General features: G+C 39.1%; 1 protein-coding gene across 5 annotated transcripts in view; it reads right to left on the bottom strand.

The window, feature by feature from the left end:
- Window positions 1-14,080, bottom strand: part of HECW2 (HECT, C2 and WW domain containing E3 ubiquitin protein ligase 2) — a 374,671-nt gene that overhangs the window by 46,357 nt on the left and 314,234 nt on the right. For all 5 annotated transcript variants that reach the window (XM_023622255.2, XM_070242072.1, XM_070242073.1 and 2 more), the window contains 2 exons: window positions 9,355-9,438; window positions 5,090-5,199 (listed from right to left, as the gene is read on the bottom strand). In XM_023622255.2, the coding sequence (XP_023478023.1) occupies window positions 5,090-5,199; window positions 9,355-9,438 (194 nt within the window). The remainder of the gene's footprint in view (window positions 1-5,089; window positions 5,200-9,354; window positions 9,439-14,080) is intronic.

Raw genomic sequence — 14,080 nt, forward strand, 5'->3', positions numbered from 1 at the left:
ACCACTTATTTATTTATTTTTGCTGAGGAAGATTCAACCTGAGCTAACATATGTTGCCAATCTTCCTCTTTTTGTATGTGAGCCGCAGTCACACCATGGCCACTGACAGGCGAGTGGTATAGTTTCATGCCTGGGAAGTGAACTTGGGCCACTGAAATGGAGCGAGCCGAACTTAACCACTAGGCCATCAGGGCTGGCCCTACATACCATTTAATGTTTTTAAAAACCAACTCGCTAATCTGGTTTCTCAGATCTTGGCAAATTAGAAGCAATCTATTAAAAGGGGAAAGCTGAAGGGCATGCCAGGAAGGGCATCCTCTGACAGCATTAGGGGTAGGGGACAAGGGACACTAACAACAACAAGAACAATAACACCTCCACATGTGACAGAGACCTATTTGCTTTCCTTTAGTCTCTGGAATCACAATCTACCCGCCCCCCCATCCCCACCTGCCCAGGAGCATCCTTCATTTGTATTGTTTGGTTCACAGATCATCTCTGTGGGGCTGAGCAAAGAGAAGTCAATAGAACACTTTTTCTAAAAACAAGTATAAAGCTACTTCAGGGACTGTGGGAAAGATGGAGGAAGGGAGAGGCCAGAACGAAGGATGGAGGGAAGGAAGTGGGGAGAGAGACACAGAGAGAGAAGAGAAGAGAAGAGAAGAGAGAGTGTTTGTGAAAAGGGCAAGAGATGAGATAAACAGCAGCTCAGATGCTAAGACTCTGGAGGGAGAGAGAGAGGAAATGAGGATCCTTAAGGAGTCACACTGTGTGTTGGGAGAAATAATTCCCTCTCGAATCTCACGCCCGGAGACAACATTCAGTAAAAACCCACGTAGCTCTTTAGTGCTCTCTGGTGTGTTTTACTTCTGTTGAGTGTGACCCGGTGCTGTCACTAGCTTCCAGATATAGTTTGGTTCTAGTCAAGTAACAACAGCTCTGTATGATGATCTCCCCCAAACCATGAAATATCCTCAGGTCACTGAGTATAGGGAAAGAGGGAGAAAGACTGTATTTATGAAAGAGTTTCAGCAAATGGTCGGTTAAACAAATTCTCTGACACTTAAAGTCATAGCTTTGGTTATGTGGAAAATTCACATAAGTGAGCACATCTCCAACAATATTAGATAAATTAGGTGTTATTGCATTTAAATTCCTAGAAATGTACAGCTACAAAGATCCTTAAATAAACTTCTGGGTCCTATATTTGGCATAATAAACTATATGGTTTTTCCTTCTGGCATAGCGAAGGTCAGGACTGGCATTATAATGGTCCTAGAAAAACAAACCTTCACATTCCAAAATTTTGACAAATTTTAGGTGAGCACTCTAACAGCTGCAAAAAGCAGTCAAAATTTCTCAAGCCCCTCTCTCTTCTGTACTTGAAACGACATGTAAATGTGCTTGGAATGAGGAAAAGTGTGGAAAGTTTATAAGGTTCCTAGGCATTCTGAAAGAAGACCGTTAAAATTTATTATTGTCATAATTTTTACAATATTATTCTCACATCACTAAAAGGGATGAAATTCTAGTCACAAGAAGGAGGCTCAGACCACTTTAAAAAATCTGTTTGAAACTTTTTCACAAAAACTTGAGGAAAACTGGTAGAAGGGGAGGATATTTTACTCAAAGAAACAGAAGATTCCGCCACAGGGTACATGAGGCTAGTCCTGCCCTTGTATCGTGTGGCATTAGTTATAGTTACTTCCATTGATATCAGGAAGTACACCCCAATTTCAAGATCAAATAAAGCCCAACAAAACAGAGTAGGCCAAAAATATGGAGATGATTCTTCCGGAAAATTAAAACCACCAAAAACACTGCTAGCAATTCAGCTATATTTGGGTTATATGTCTTTGGAAAATGTTTAACTCTAAAGCTGCTTCCAGAACGCATATTTTATTGCCACCACGGGTTACTCATGTACATTTGTGATGCTAAATGAAAGAGAGGCAAACTTAGTCACCCTTTAGAATGCTCACACAGTCTCAAAGAATGTTCAGCCAGTCTGCAGGAGCACATGCCTTGGTAGGGCTCGGAAGGGACTGAATCTGGTGATCTACCTTTCTCTCAGGGAGGATGGGCCACAGAAAAGGCCTGGAAAGGTGAGTCTTGGCTGGAATAAGCAATGAGCCACACAGCATCATTTCGTTAACCATAAAGCATCAGGTAAAGGGATGACCCGTTTTTAAACTTTACCATAGGTTCCAGCTAAGATAAAGACCAGTCAGAATGATTAAATATCTAGGCAGACAGCTCTGCAAATCAGGAAGAAATGGGTTCATATATTCCAGTTCTTAATGGTTCAAATATTGACAAATTACACTGCTCAGAACCAGATTTCCAGAAAGAAAGAAAAAGGGATAAATTAACATTTATTGGATGTTTGTTATGTTCCAGGTACCAGGCAAGGTGTTCTCCACATAACCATGGGAGGTGGTTACTATTATTCCCATTTTACAGAAAAAGAAATTTAAGTTCAGGGAAGGGAGTAAATTGCCCCAAATCACTCACAGTTGGTAAGGCCTGCAGCCAGCTATGAATTCCATCAATTTTCCCCCTATACCTTTAAACTTACCCGTAGTGTCATATATTTATTTTTTTCATCCTGTATCATCAAAATAGGTGTCCCTACTTTGTTCCAGCTGTCCTGTGCTTTTGCCTCCAGTGTCCTCCCTTCCCACAGGCCTCTGCTGCGTTGACTGCTGCTTCTTTGCCCCATTCAGTGACCATCTTTCCTTCCACCCACATCTTCTGACCTCTGCACACACCCGTGCTCAGCTTCCCCATCCTAAAACCTCTTCCTTAACTCTTCTTCTTCTAAGTACTATCTTATTTTGCTTTCTTTCACTTCCAAACTTCATGAAAAGAATATTCTACACTCCTGGCGGCTACTTCACATCCTATATCATTCTGTAACTGGTCACATTCCAGTTTATGACCTATTTATTAATTAACAGAAACTGCTTTGACAAAAGCCATATTTAACTTCATGATTTTCAAATCTAACGGCCTCATTTCAGACTTCACCCTTCTTGAATCCTTTGAGCATTTGGCCCTGTTAACCATTCCCATCTCTTTGGAACCTGGCCTCCTGCAAAGACTTTCCTAAGTCTCTTCCAAAATCCACTGGCTCTCTTTCTTTCACTTGCTCCTCTATCCCAGCCCATTCTTTAAACATTAGAGTTCCTCCTGTCACCATCCTATTTTCTCTCCTTTTCAATGACTTGTCCTCCCTCATTCCTCTACTCTACCCTCTGGGCTTCACCAGCCACCAGCATACTTGTTTTCCTAGCTGCTAACCTCTCCTGAGCGCCATGACTGTCTTTTCCAGTTGTCTCTGGGTATCACCAGTTGGATGGCCCAAGGATTCCTCAAAAAAACATGTCCAAAACCAAGCTCATGTAACCCCTCCCCTCCAGTCTAATCCTTTTCCTCTCTTAGTGAATGGTGTTACCATCTGCCTAGCAGTCTAGGTGGTGAGGACCTCAGAGTCTGTCTTGACTCTTCCCTACCTGGACTCCAAGTCCTACATCCTAGTGTCTCTACATCCTAGATAGTCTTTGAATTAATTCTCTCTTCTCCATCACCATTAGTCCAGCCCTTTATCATGCCACCTCGATTCATGCAACAGCCTCCCAAATAGGTTCTCTGACTCCAGGCTCTCACCTAATACATGCTCCATATTGCAACCAAACTGAACTTTGTCAAACAGGATATGATTCTGTAAATTTTGAGTGGCTCCACATGGACTACAAAGTAAGGCTTCCATGACCAGCCAGCCCTAGGCGATTTTTCCAACGTGAGCTTTGAGAACCTGTCTTCACTTGTATCTGTTAATTTGTCCTAAACTACTCCTCATGCTTCTGTGGCTTAGCTTATGCTACTCCTTTACCTAGAATGCCCTTCTTCCTTTGGTCCACCCGGAAACTCCTATTCATCCTCCTTCAAGGCTCCCCTTCGTACCTGTTGTCTTCGTCTTTCCCCAAACACCCCACCCCCCTCTTGAAGGAGGAATTGTCCCCACATCTGTGTTCCCGTACATCTCTTCACTACAGGGTCAACCACAGAGCTTTACAGTCATTTGTTGACTCAGTGCCCCACTATGAATCCTGCAAAGGCAGAGACTGTATATTATTCATCGTTGTAACACCAGGGTCTAATTCAGTGCTTGGATCATAGTTGGATGCTCAATAAATCTGTGTTAAATGAACAAATTAATAGACCTTTTCCTGTTTGCGGTATTCAATTAGGCTGCAGCTTCGTTATCATGTATATATATGTGAAAACACATGCTATATATAAAAGAACATACAGCAGCTTCTAGTGACACATAAGGAGGTGGATTTCTATTAAAATAGTTTTAAATTCTGATAGCTAATAAAGTGTGAGCAATACATTGCCTATAATGATAAATACAACTGATATCCTTGCAACATCATGACTGCTTTCCTTTAAAAAACCTCATTTGCTAAGCTGCATTTTCTACCATTCATTCATTCATTCATCCATTCGCTCATTCATTCACACCATACCTCTTTCAAAAAGAATGTGAACTTAGTTTTAGTTAGTTTCATCTGTCAATGAGTTCGATCTGCCCACACACCTTCAGTCTTCCCGTCTCATGCAGTTTGTGACTACTGCAGGGGAAAACTACCTGAGTCCATTAAACTGACTAATTTTAATTCTATAAGTTTTTGAAAGTAGAGATTTCTTTTTATTATTCATTGAATAAGTCTCCTAACTAATACTTTTTAAATCCAAAAAGCTAACTTAGTATTTTATGCCCTAATATTTTCCAAGATATATTAGGTACTATACATCATAACGAAAAGTAAATTCTATATCTGAGTATATCATACTACTAATATTAATCCTCCTGTTCTGGAATGTCATTATCTTCTTGTCAAAATGAATCTCCATGGAAACAAGCCAGTTTTAAGAGAAAGGAAGTGCCGCACAATGTGTACCTGTACTAACACTAAAGATGTGTCCAAAGTGTTCCCTTACCGTCCTACGTGAGGGACAGACTGTCTGACTTTGGGGCTCACCCCTCAGAGAATTCACAGCAAGCAGCACAGGGACTCACCTGGCGAGTTCTGGGGAGAGGACACGGGGGAGCCACGTGGGGACTGACAGTAGCTGGGGTGGAGTAAGGCATGTGGAGGCACATATGACATTATCTCTTCTTCAAATAAACTGGGGAAAGATAAGAAACAAAGTGCATACTTTAGGAGGGAAAGCCTTGTTTTCACAACGAGGAAGACAGTCGATCTCCCACTCTGACCCCAATCCATCCGAGCTCCAGTTCACACCCCACAGGGAGCATCGCCCCTTTCTCCTGCAGGTAATCCTTGGGACAAAACGGCCCGCTGCTGCAGCTTTTGTGAAACCTGTGGTTATTCGCCTGTTTTCCCACCAACTTTGGACAACATGATTTCAATTTTGCCTCTTAAATATGTGAGTTTGAGACATGTTCATTTGAAAATAGTACCTGGGTTTTTAGATTTGGGAATGAGATTCAAACACACAATGTTTACAGAGAACCCATAATAAATACACAACATGTGTTCTCTATCTTTATTTCAAGTGATATACAACAGGGTCTCAGCTTTCAAAGAGCTTAGGATTTAATTGGATTATTAAAAAATAAAACAAAACACCTCCTAAATAGTAACAACTGCTAAACAATTAGCTCTCTTATTTACTCTGGCTTTATAATGGTTTTCAAATGTGAGGATTTTGATCTTAGATTATTCAACCCAATGTCTTCTTTCTCCTCCATATTGAAATTTCTGTTTCTAATACTCTCTTAAAAGATAGTAACCAGGGATCTGAGATCTTGGAATCCAAGACTTTTCACTAAATATTATGATAAAGAAAAGTACTATTAATCGCACTAAGCTCAAATATAGAAACACTTGACAAAATAGAATTAAAACAATAAAAATTAGAGGACATGTGATTTTTTTTTTCTTCTTCTTCTCCCGAAAGCCCCCCAGTACATAGTTGTATACTCTAGTTGTGGGTCCCTCTGGCTGTGCTATGTGGGATGCCGCCTCAGCATGGCCTGATGAGCAGTGCTGGGTCTGCACCCAGGATCCGAACCAGTGAAACCCTGGGCCTCCGAAGCAGAGCGTGCGAGCTTAACCATTAGGCCACGGGGCCAACATTTTTAATTAAGAGGTAGAAGCAGGTTTTCCTCAAACTTGGCCAAATCCAAAAGCCTGTTACTGTTTTCAGAAAACATTCAGAAGAAGGGGCAACAGTTTAATCTTACACACATTTAAGGAAAGGACTCCTAAGGGGTATAGTCCTGGCTCGAAACTGAGGCAATTTTGCCCTTCCCCTACACTGTCCCGAGACATTTGGCAATGTCTGAGGACATTTTCGGTTGTTGTAACTGGGAGGGGGGTGCTTTTGGCATCTAGTGGATAGAGCCTAGGATGCTAGTAAGTATCTTACAATGCACAGAATAGCTCCCTGCAACAAAGACATATCCAGCCCAAAACATGAATCCTTCTGAGACTGAGAAACCCTGGGTGACAGCGATGCAATAACACTTTATAATTCTTTCTCTGGCTCTTCGTTCACAGGCACACGTCTGCTACACCACTGCAGCAAAAGCATTTTTAGCATGATATTTTTTAAAGCCATCTTTCCACTTTTAAACTACAAAAGGCAAAAGATTTGGGAACAGAAGCAGTAAGTAATCATGTTTCTAATACCAAATTAAGCCCTGAAACAGTCAGTTTTCTTTTCCAATAAATCAACAGCCATTGTAATAATGCGAATTTATTGCTAAGGAAAAGTCCTGTGTAACACCCATGTATCACTTTGTGATACCACAAAGGTCTAGAAACCTACAGCTACACTAACTGAAGAGGAGGAATTAGCTTCCTCGCCTCAGACTCCTACAGCTGTCTCTTTGCTCCATGACATTTATCATGTCCTTTATATATACCCAATACTCAGAAATCTTTCACATGGACAGGAATTTTTGTACTTGAAAATTTTAAGACAAAAGTGACATAGAATAATATAAAAACACTCAATGTCATCCAGGATTAATAAATGTTAAAACTACGATTTTTGCTTCAGACAAACATACATGCATACTTATAGATCTGTATATATCTACATATAGATGTATATGTATGTGTGCATGTGTGTATAGGAAGTCCCTTTTGTTCTCTATCATGACTTTATAAGTATCATTCCTTCCCTTCCCTAATTTTATATTTTGCAACATATATGTATAGATGAACAATATATAGTTTCGCCTTAAGCACTGCTAAAAATTACATAAATGCTATGTAAGTACACAGCATTCTCAAACCTTTTTTTGTTCACAATATATTTCTGATATCTATGTTGATACATAAGGATCTAGTTGATTACTTTTACCTTCTATGTAGAAGTCCATTCTACGAACAAATCTGTTTATTATCCCTAAATCTTTTGACAAATATTTACTTTTTTCCCAACTTTGTGCTTTTATCAATAATGGTGCAATGGAACATTCTGTATATGTCACTTTGTGTATATGTAAAAGAGTTTCTTAGCGTAAATATGGTATATATCTAACAGCAGAGTTGCTCAGTCATAAGGCTTATGCCTTTTCAACTATATAAGATATTGTCAAACTGTACTATGAAGAGGCTGTAGAAATTGAAATCTCACCAAATCCAGACAACATGAGAGTTCCTGTTTCTCCTTTGGTATTATCAGACTTTTTAACTTCTTCAAATCTAATAGTGTGAAATAGTATCTCATTATTTGAATTGCATTTTATGATTATTAGCATCTTTCCATAAGTTTACTGGCTATTCAAACTTCAAGCTCTATGAAATGCCTTTTTATATCCCTTACCCATTTTTCTTTTGGGTTTTCTTCTTTTAAATTGATTTGAAGGCATTCTTTATGTATTCATGATATCTTTGTTTTATGTGTTGTGAATATACTTTCCCAGTTAACACATAACACAAAGAAACTCATGCAAACTGTGGTGTTTACCAAAGTACAAATATTCTAAGCTATTTGTGACAAAATATTTAAGACTATACCATCTAAAAATTATTTAACTAAGGACAGGTGAGCGATAATCATGACTTCTGTTTTGTACCCATTTTTGTTTTTACTAATTCCAAAAGCAGAATTCTTTAGTTTAAATGAAAAAACTTAGATTTCTAGAATGAAGTGAAAGAGTCATATCCTAGGCAGAATTTTGTAACAAAACTTACTATTTTATCACCAACCCAACTATGGTAGAAACATCACACTCCACGTTAATAGACCAATAATCTTCCTGACCATCCAGCACACTACACCCTGCTTTCAGAACCAGCTCAGTACCCCATAGTCGGAGGTCACCTCCTACACTAAGAAGGGACCTCACTCCCCAGCAGGTCTTGTTCAGGGTCAAGTGAAGTGAAGTATCTAGGGAAAGTGATTATATCCCTGTGAATTACGCTCCAACTATACAGTGAAGGAAAATAACTTTCTGGCTTTAGTTTTACAAATATGGCAGTTAGAAATGGTTAGGGTCACGGTCATCATGAACAACACGAACGAGATTGTCAGCACTTTGGGATAAGCAGAACATGGCCTGATACGGCTCCGCATGCATTCCCTTTAATTCTACGGAGGTTACAGAGGTGGGCGTCCCAGCCACTGGAGGGAGCAAAGCAGTATTTCACTCTGGCCTCCTACATTTGACGGATATTATTAAAAATGAGGAAGTCTTTTGAAAACTTGCCAGTTTCCCTTCAAACTACCCTAAACTTTAAAACCAAAGCTGATCTAACCATCAGGAAAGAAAATACAATTAGTCAGTCTTATGAAAGGGGCTATCAAGTTGGCAGTGAGTACCAATGACCAAATTTCAACTTTCTTATCTGATTTCCCAAATCTAAACTCTCAAAACCATAAAGTAAATAAATCATGTTGAATCAACAAAAGGGGACAAAGCACATTTTGAGAAAATAATTTGAAAGAAAATATAAATATGACCTCTCTTCTCCTCTGGAGGGGTAAGCTGGAGGGATAAGCCCTTCTGTTCCATTCTGTGAGTGGGACATTCTATTCATTGGCCTCTACAAACCTTTCCCTTCTCCCATACCACCTCCTTTACCAGTAAAGTAAAAACAAAATCAAACAGATCTCAGAAATAAGAAATGCAATCTGAAATGAATTCTCTCTAAACCAGCACCCTACATCTTCAACATGAGTATTCCATAAATCTTTAAGAATAAAGGAGATATCTTTAGGCAACCAATTTTGGCATATTATTTGCTAAAAAGCTCCACAATATCTGATGACAGGAGACGTTCCACAAGAACTAGCATTACTTACCTCAGCAGCATAACAAGGTCTGCATCACTTGAAAGACGCACCAATCCTGGGGTCCCTTCAGTTCGAATAAATTGGATCTTCTCCCTATTCAAGCAAAGAAACAGCTCAAAATATATGTGGTAGACTTTTGGGACATAACTCAGTGCTTTAGGCACCATTTTAAAAAAGAATACATGGCAGCTACTGTGTGATAAGCCAGGAATACACATTCAAGAGACACGGTCCTTGTCTTCAAGAAAGACTTCGTGAGCATCAACATCACCCAGTTCTAACATTGCAAAAAAATTCTTTTATAGGTTTCAGCATTTTGCTGCTCAAGTATATTATAGGCAGCAGTACCATCCAACCAATAAAACTCAGTGTCTGCTTTGAGTTAAAGCCTCTTGTGGGCTTGACTCTAAGCAAGAGTCCAGACCATTCAGGTTGATTCCCTGTCATTCCAAAAAGGAAGTGTGTAGGGATATTCATCTGTTTTCCTGAGGGTATACCTCTAAATTATGTGTGATGAGCACATTCTCACTTGGAAGCATACAGGATCTATGCTTTTATATATTCAACACAAAAGAATACAGCTCTTTCAAATAACTGAAAGCTTGAAACACTTTCAGTTACTACGGGGGTGAAAAAGACTGTGTGTAGATTCTTGCAAATGTATATATACTTATACATACACATATCAAACACAACAATGTGAGATACCTCTACCATTATTTTATTATAGATATATGTGATAACACCAGTTTTTTCTTTTTGTTTGCTCAGTCATCATGTCACTATTTTTAATTCTTTCTATGAATACAATTAAAAAAAATTTCTTAGTTGCTTCCTCTCATTTCAATCACACTATTTTAAAGCACACATGTTAATTTTTATGCGAATTATAAAAAATAACATAAACTATGGTACTGAAAGCACTACATTTGACAGGAACATAGGGGCCAACGCAAGTATGCCATTTTACTCTAAGTGCTAATGCCACATATTCTGACTCCTGTATACTGTAAAATAAAATGTCAGTCTCTGATGTAAGTATTTATTTAGACTTAGTTCTTATCTATAGAACATCTTGCTTTTCTGTCTGATATTTTCAAAAAGTTCCACTGCATTTTATATTTTCAAATTCCAAATTGTCTTCTTGATTGGTTACAGGCTTGAAGGCAATGAGAGGGAAGGCAAGGTTTAACTGTTGAGATGAAAAATTTCCTAATGCACAGAAAAGTCAAATGATTTGCCCTCAGCCACACGGCTTACTAGGACAGAGTTCAGTCCTCAGCTCTTTCTGGCTAGATCCATTTACACAATATGTTAGCTTATGAAGCATCTAATCTTTGGTATTGCCACATTTCCTTTCCTGTCCTTCATTGCCAGTAGACATATATACCACGAATGGCAGATGTGCATGTAAAGAACCGGTCCAGAAGAGAAAGGCCAGCCTCTCTGCTTAAAGTTATTTCAGTTTGAAGGCTCAAACCAGGTAGAACATTTTCCCTCAAGTGTTACATTCACATGTGTGAAGCACATGACGGCAACCAATGCCCCTTATCCGGTGAATGATTTTTTGATAAGAGATTAAAAGTTGGCTTAAAGAAGCTAAAATAGAGAAGAGTTATCCTGTTGAAAAAGTGAACAGTAACTTAACCAAAGAAGTACTCTTGTAAGGGTCAGTAACAATATGTTTTGATCTTGAAGAATCAAAAGCTATCTCCAACTAAGCACAGCTTATCTCCTTAGTCTATCATCACAGCGAATCCAGGCGAACAGACCCAAACCAGAAAACAGACAGCGGAGCGCTCGCCTCCACCTCCCTAACTGGAGCTACAGAGTGGGCTGAGGGAGGAAAAGACAGCATGCTCTGGACTGCGGCCCGAACGCTTCCTGTGAATAAGGAAAAGATCATAGCTTCCTGAGTCACAAGGATGACAGGCTGAGGAAAGGAAAGGGAAAGACACCAGAGGAAACAGGCCAATTGGGAAACTTTTCATCACTTTCCAGGTCCTAAGTATCAGGCAGCGATGGCAACTGGTCTGATTCTTCAGGCGAGAACATACCACAGGCAGGCTGAGACTAGTTTTCTATCAGGCAGCTAATTTATCACAATGACAGGCTATGGGTCATATGCTTCCAGGAACAAGACCCTGGAACATGTTATCTGATGTACATCGTACCACTAAATACTTTTCTTATATTCGTTCATTTTTTCAGCAAATGTGTTCTGAGTACCTACTAAGTGCTGGGCACGGTACACACCCTGGGAATCCAACAGGGTGTAAGACACAGTCCCTTTCTCAAAGAGTTCATGGTGCAGTGGAGGAAAGTCAATGGGCAATTCTAGGATTATATGAAAATATTTAAACCGTTCCATTCACTTAACTGAACTCTTAGGCCGTATACCCACTCCTACAAAGTCCTTTCATGTAGAAACAAAGAAAGCATTGGCTTACTGACTGTCCAGAGAGCAGGTCAAGGCTGAGGAAGAGAGAGAAGTCAGCAGATAGCCTCAGAAATGTCACCAATCTTTTCTGAGAAAAAAAAACCCACACAGGAACTACTTCTTGGTTATCAGGAATTTGCCTAATGTTCTACAGATCAGTATTTCTCAAACTGGTGTCTCTGTCGACTAGAAATCTGCAGACATAATCTCGAGATCTGTGAGAATTTAAAAATTTTGTGTTTTCACTTTGGTGATCCAAACTGCTAAAATTGAGGTAAGCATATTTTGGATAATCTGGATGACATTTACAACTGAACACTGCCATGTAACTTCGGCTCCCATGTTTGCATTTACAAGACAGCTGGTGCCAAGTGACCAGAGATGAACTTTCAAAGTGCTGGTGAGCACGCCCTTAGTCAGCAGGGCCTTGACGTTAGATAGAAGAACAACAGTCCCCATCTGCCTCTCACACACAATTCTTTTACCCATTAGAAAGGCAAACCTTTTCTTTTGCAGTATTAATTTGCATAATGAAAATGATGAAGTGAGGCAAGGTCACGCATATACATTGCCAGTTAGGGAAGTGGAGGGGAGAGCTCAGCGGTCTGTTTTCTGGTTTGGTTCTGTTTGCCTGGATTCACTGTGATGACAGACTAAGGAGATAAGCTGTGCTTAACTCTTAGAGATAGCTTTTGATTCTTCAAGATCAAAACATATTACCATAGGCTAAAGAGAAAACAAAAGAAATGGATTTAAAAAGTAAACTATGGGTTTATGCTAAATATAGCATAACAGATGTCATGGCTTATTCTAGGAACAAAAATTTTGTAATAGTTTGCATATAGAAAAGTGGTGGTTGGATCATCAAGGGTAATTGAATGGTGTATTTTTTCTTCAGTATTGTAGTTGGGGTATAGCACTAAATGAATTGACTTGTGAAAACAATGAACCAGTAGACAAAAATAAGCTATTTGTTGAGAAGGAGAAACGATGACCATGATAATGCATGTGACGGACCATCAGATGCAGTATCAAAGGAATCAAGTCAAAAATAAGCGAAACAAAAAGCACAAATGTATCTTTCCACTGACAATGGTCTCAATATTGTGATGTAGCTTTTGAAAAACAAAATTTTCTCATATCAATATCATTAATTCAGTATTTTTGACTTTTTTAGTTTTTGCTTAATTTGTATGTCTTTTTGTTTGATAGTTTATAAAAGCTGTAAGGATAAGAAGTTTATAAATATCTTATATTGGTAGGCATTTATATTTCATTAAAATAAAAGTGGTTAAAGTCAACATTGTAGATCTGCAATATTTCTTCTACTTTTAGAATGAAAAATAACAGATCTGGCTCCTCACGAATTTCTGTGAGTGCCCCCCGTCTCTGAAATAAACATAACAAGTTTGAGAAATATTGTTAAAGATACATATGACTCTGATTAGAGGGACATTTAAAAGTTACATTAATGTGTTTACTCGAGTTTACCTTACACATTTATAGAGTGAGAAGGGATCTGTGACAGTCCTATAATTTCTTTCTCTGCTGCCTTTTCCTTAATGAAGAAATTCTACTCAATTTTAGCGGCTTATCATGAGGATAAGATTATAGTCAAAGAACATGTTATCATTCGACCCTCTGCAAGGGTATGTTCCTCTCTGTGCCCCTGAGAGCACGTTCAGCACCTCCTCCATGGCACCTTCTTACTCCTCCACTCAGTTACAACTTAAGCTCCTTTTAAAACATGAATCTCTCAAGGGAAAAAGCCCTTCTTCCTTAGTCTTTGTGTCCCCAAATACCCATATCCTGTGCACACAAGGAGTGCTCATTAAAATATAAACCGGGCACAAGACGAGTTAACGTCAAAATAACCACGTTGGCTCCTAACAAATTTTCCTGAGTCCACTCACTGTTTGGAATAAACTATCTCGCTATCATTTTTTGTTGTGGCTGAGAAAAAGAATCAGAAGGATGACATCAGATTATTTACTAAAACAGAACCCACCGAGGGAAGTGCAAAGACAGGTAAAGAGGCACTCTCTTAATAAGAAAACTCACAGCTGTTATAGCAAGATGCTAAACTGTGACAACCTCAGAAACAAGTTGGTAGCGATTGCTGTGTGTCAGATGCCCAGAATATTTAGACCTTTGTAACCACTTCCTCTAGTGCACAGAATCACCCCAGAAGATCAACTTTAGCAGAAGATCATTTGAGGACAAAGAACACAGTCTCAAGACCGGAATTCCCACAGAAAATAATCTCATTGAAACCAACCAACATTTTGGTGAAGT

This window comes from Equus caballus, chromosome 18, assembly GCF_041296265.1.
Source record: "Equus caballus isolate H_3958 breed thoroughbred chromosome 18, TB-T2T, whole genome shotgun sequence".
Classification (NCBI taxonomy): Eukaryota; Metazoa; Chordata; class Mammalia; order Perissodactyla; family Equidae; genus Equus; species Equus caballus.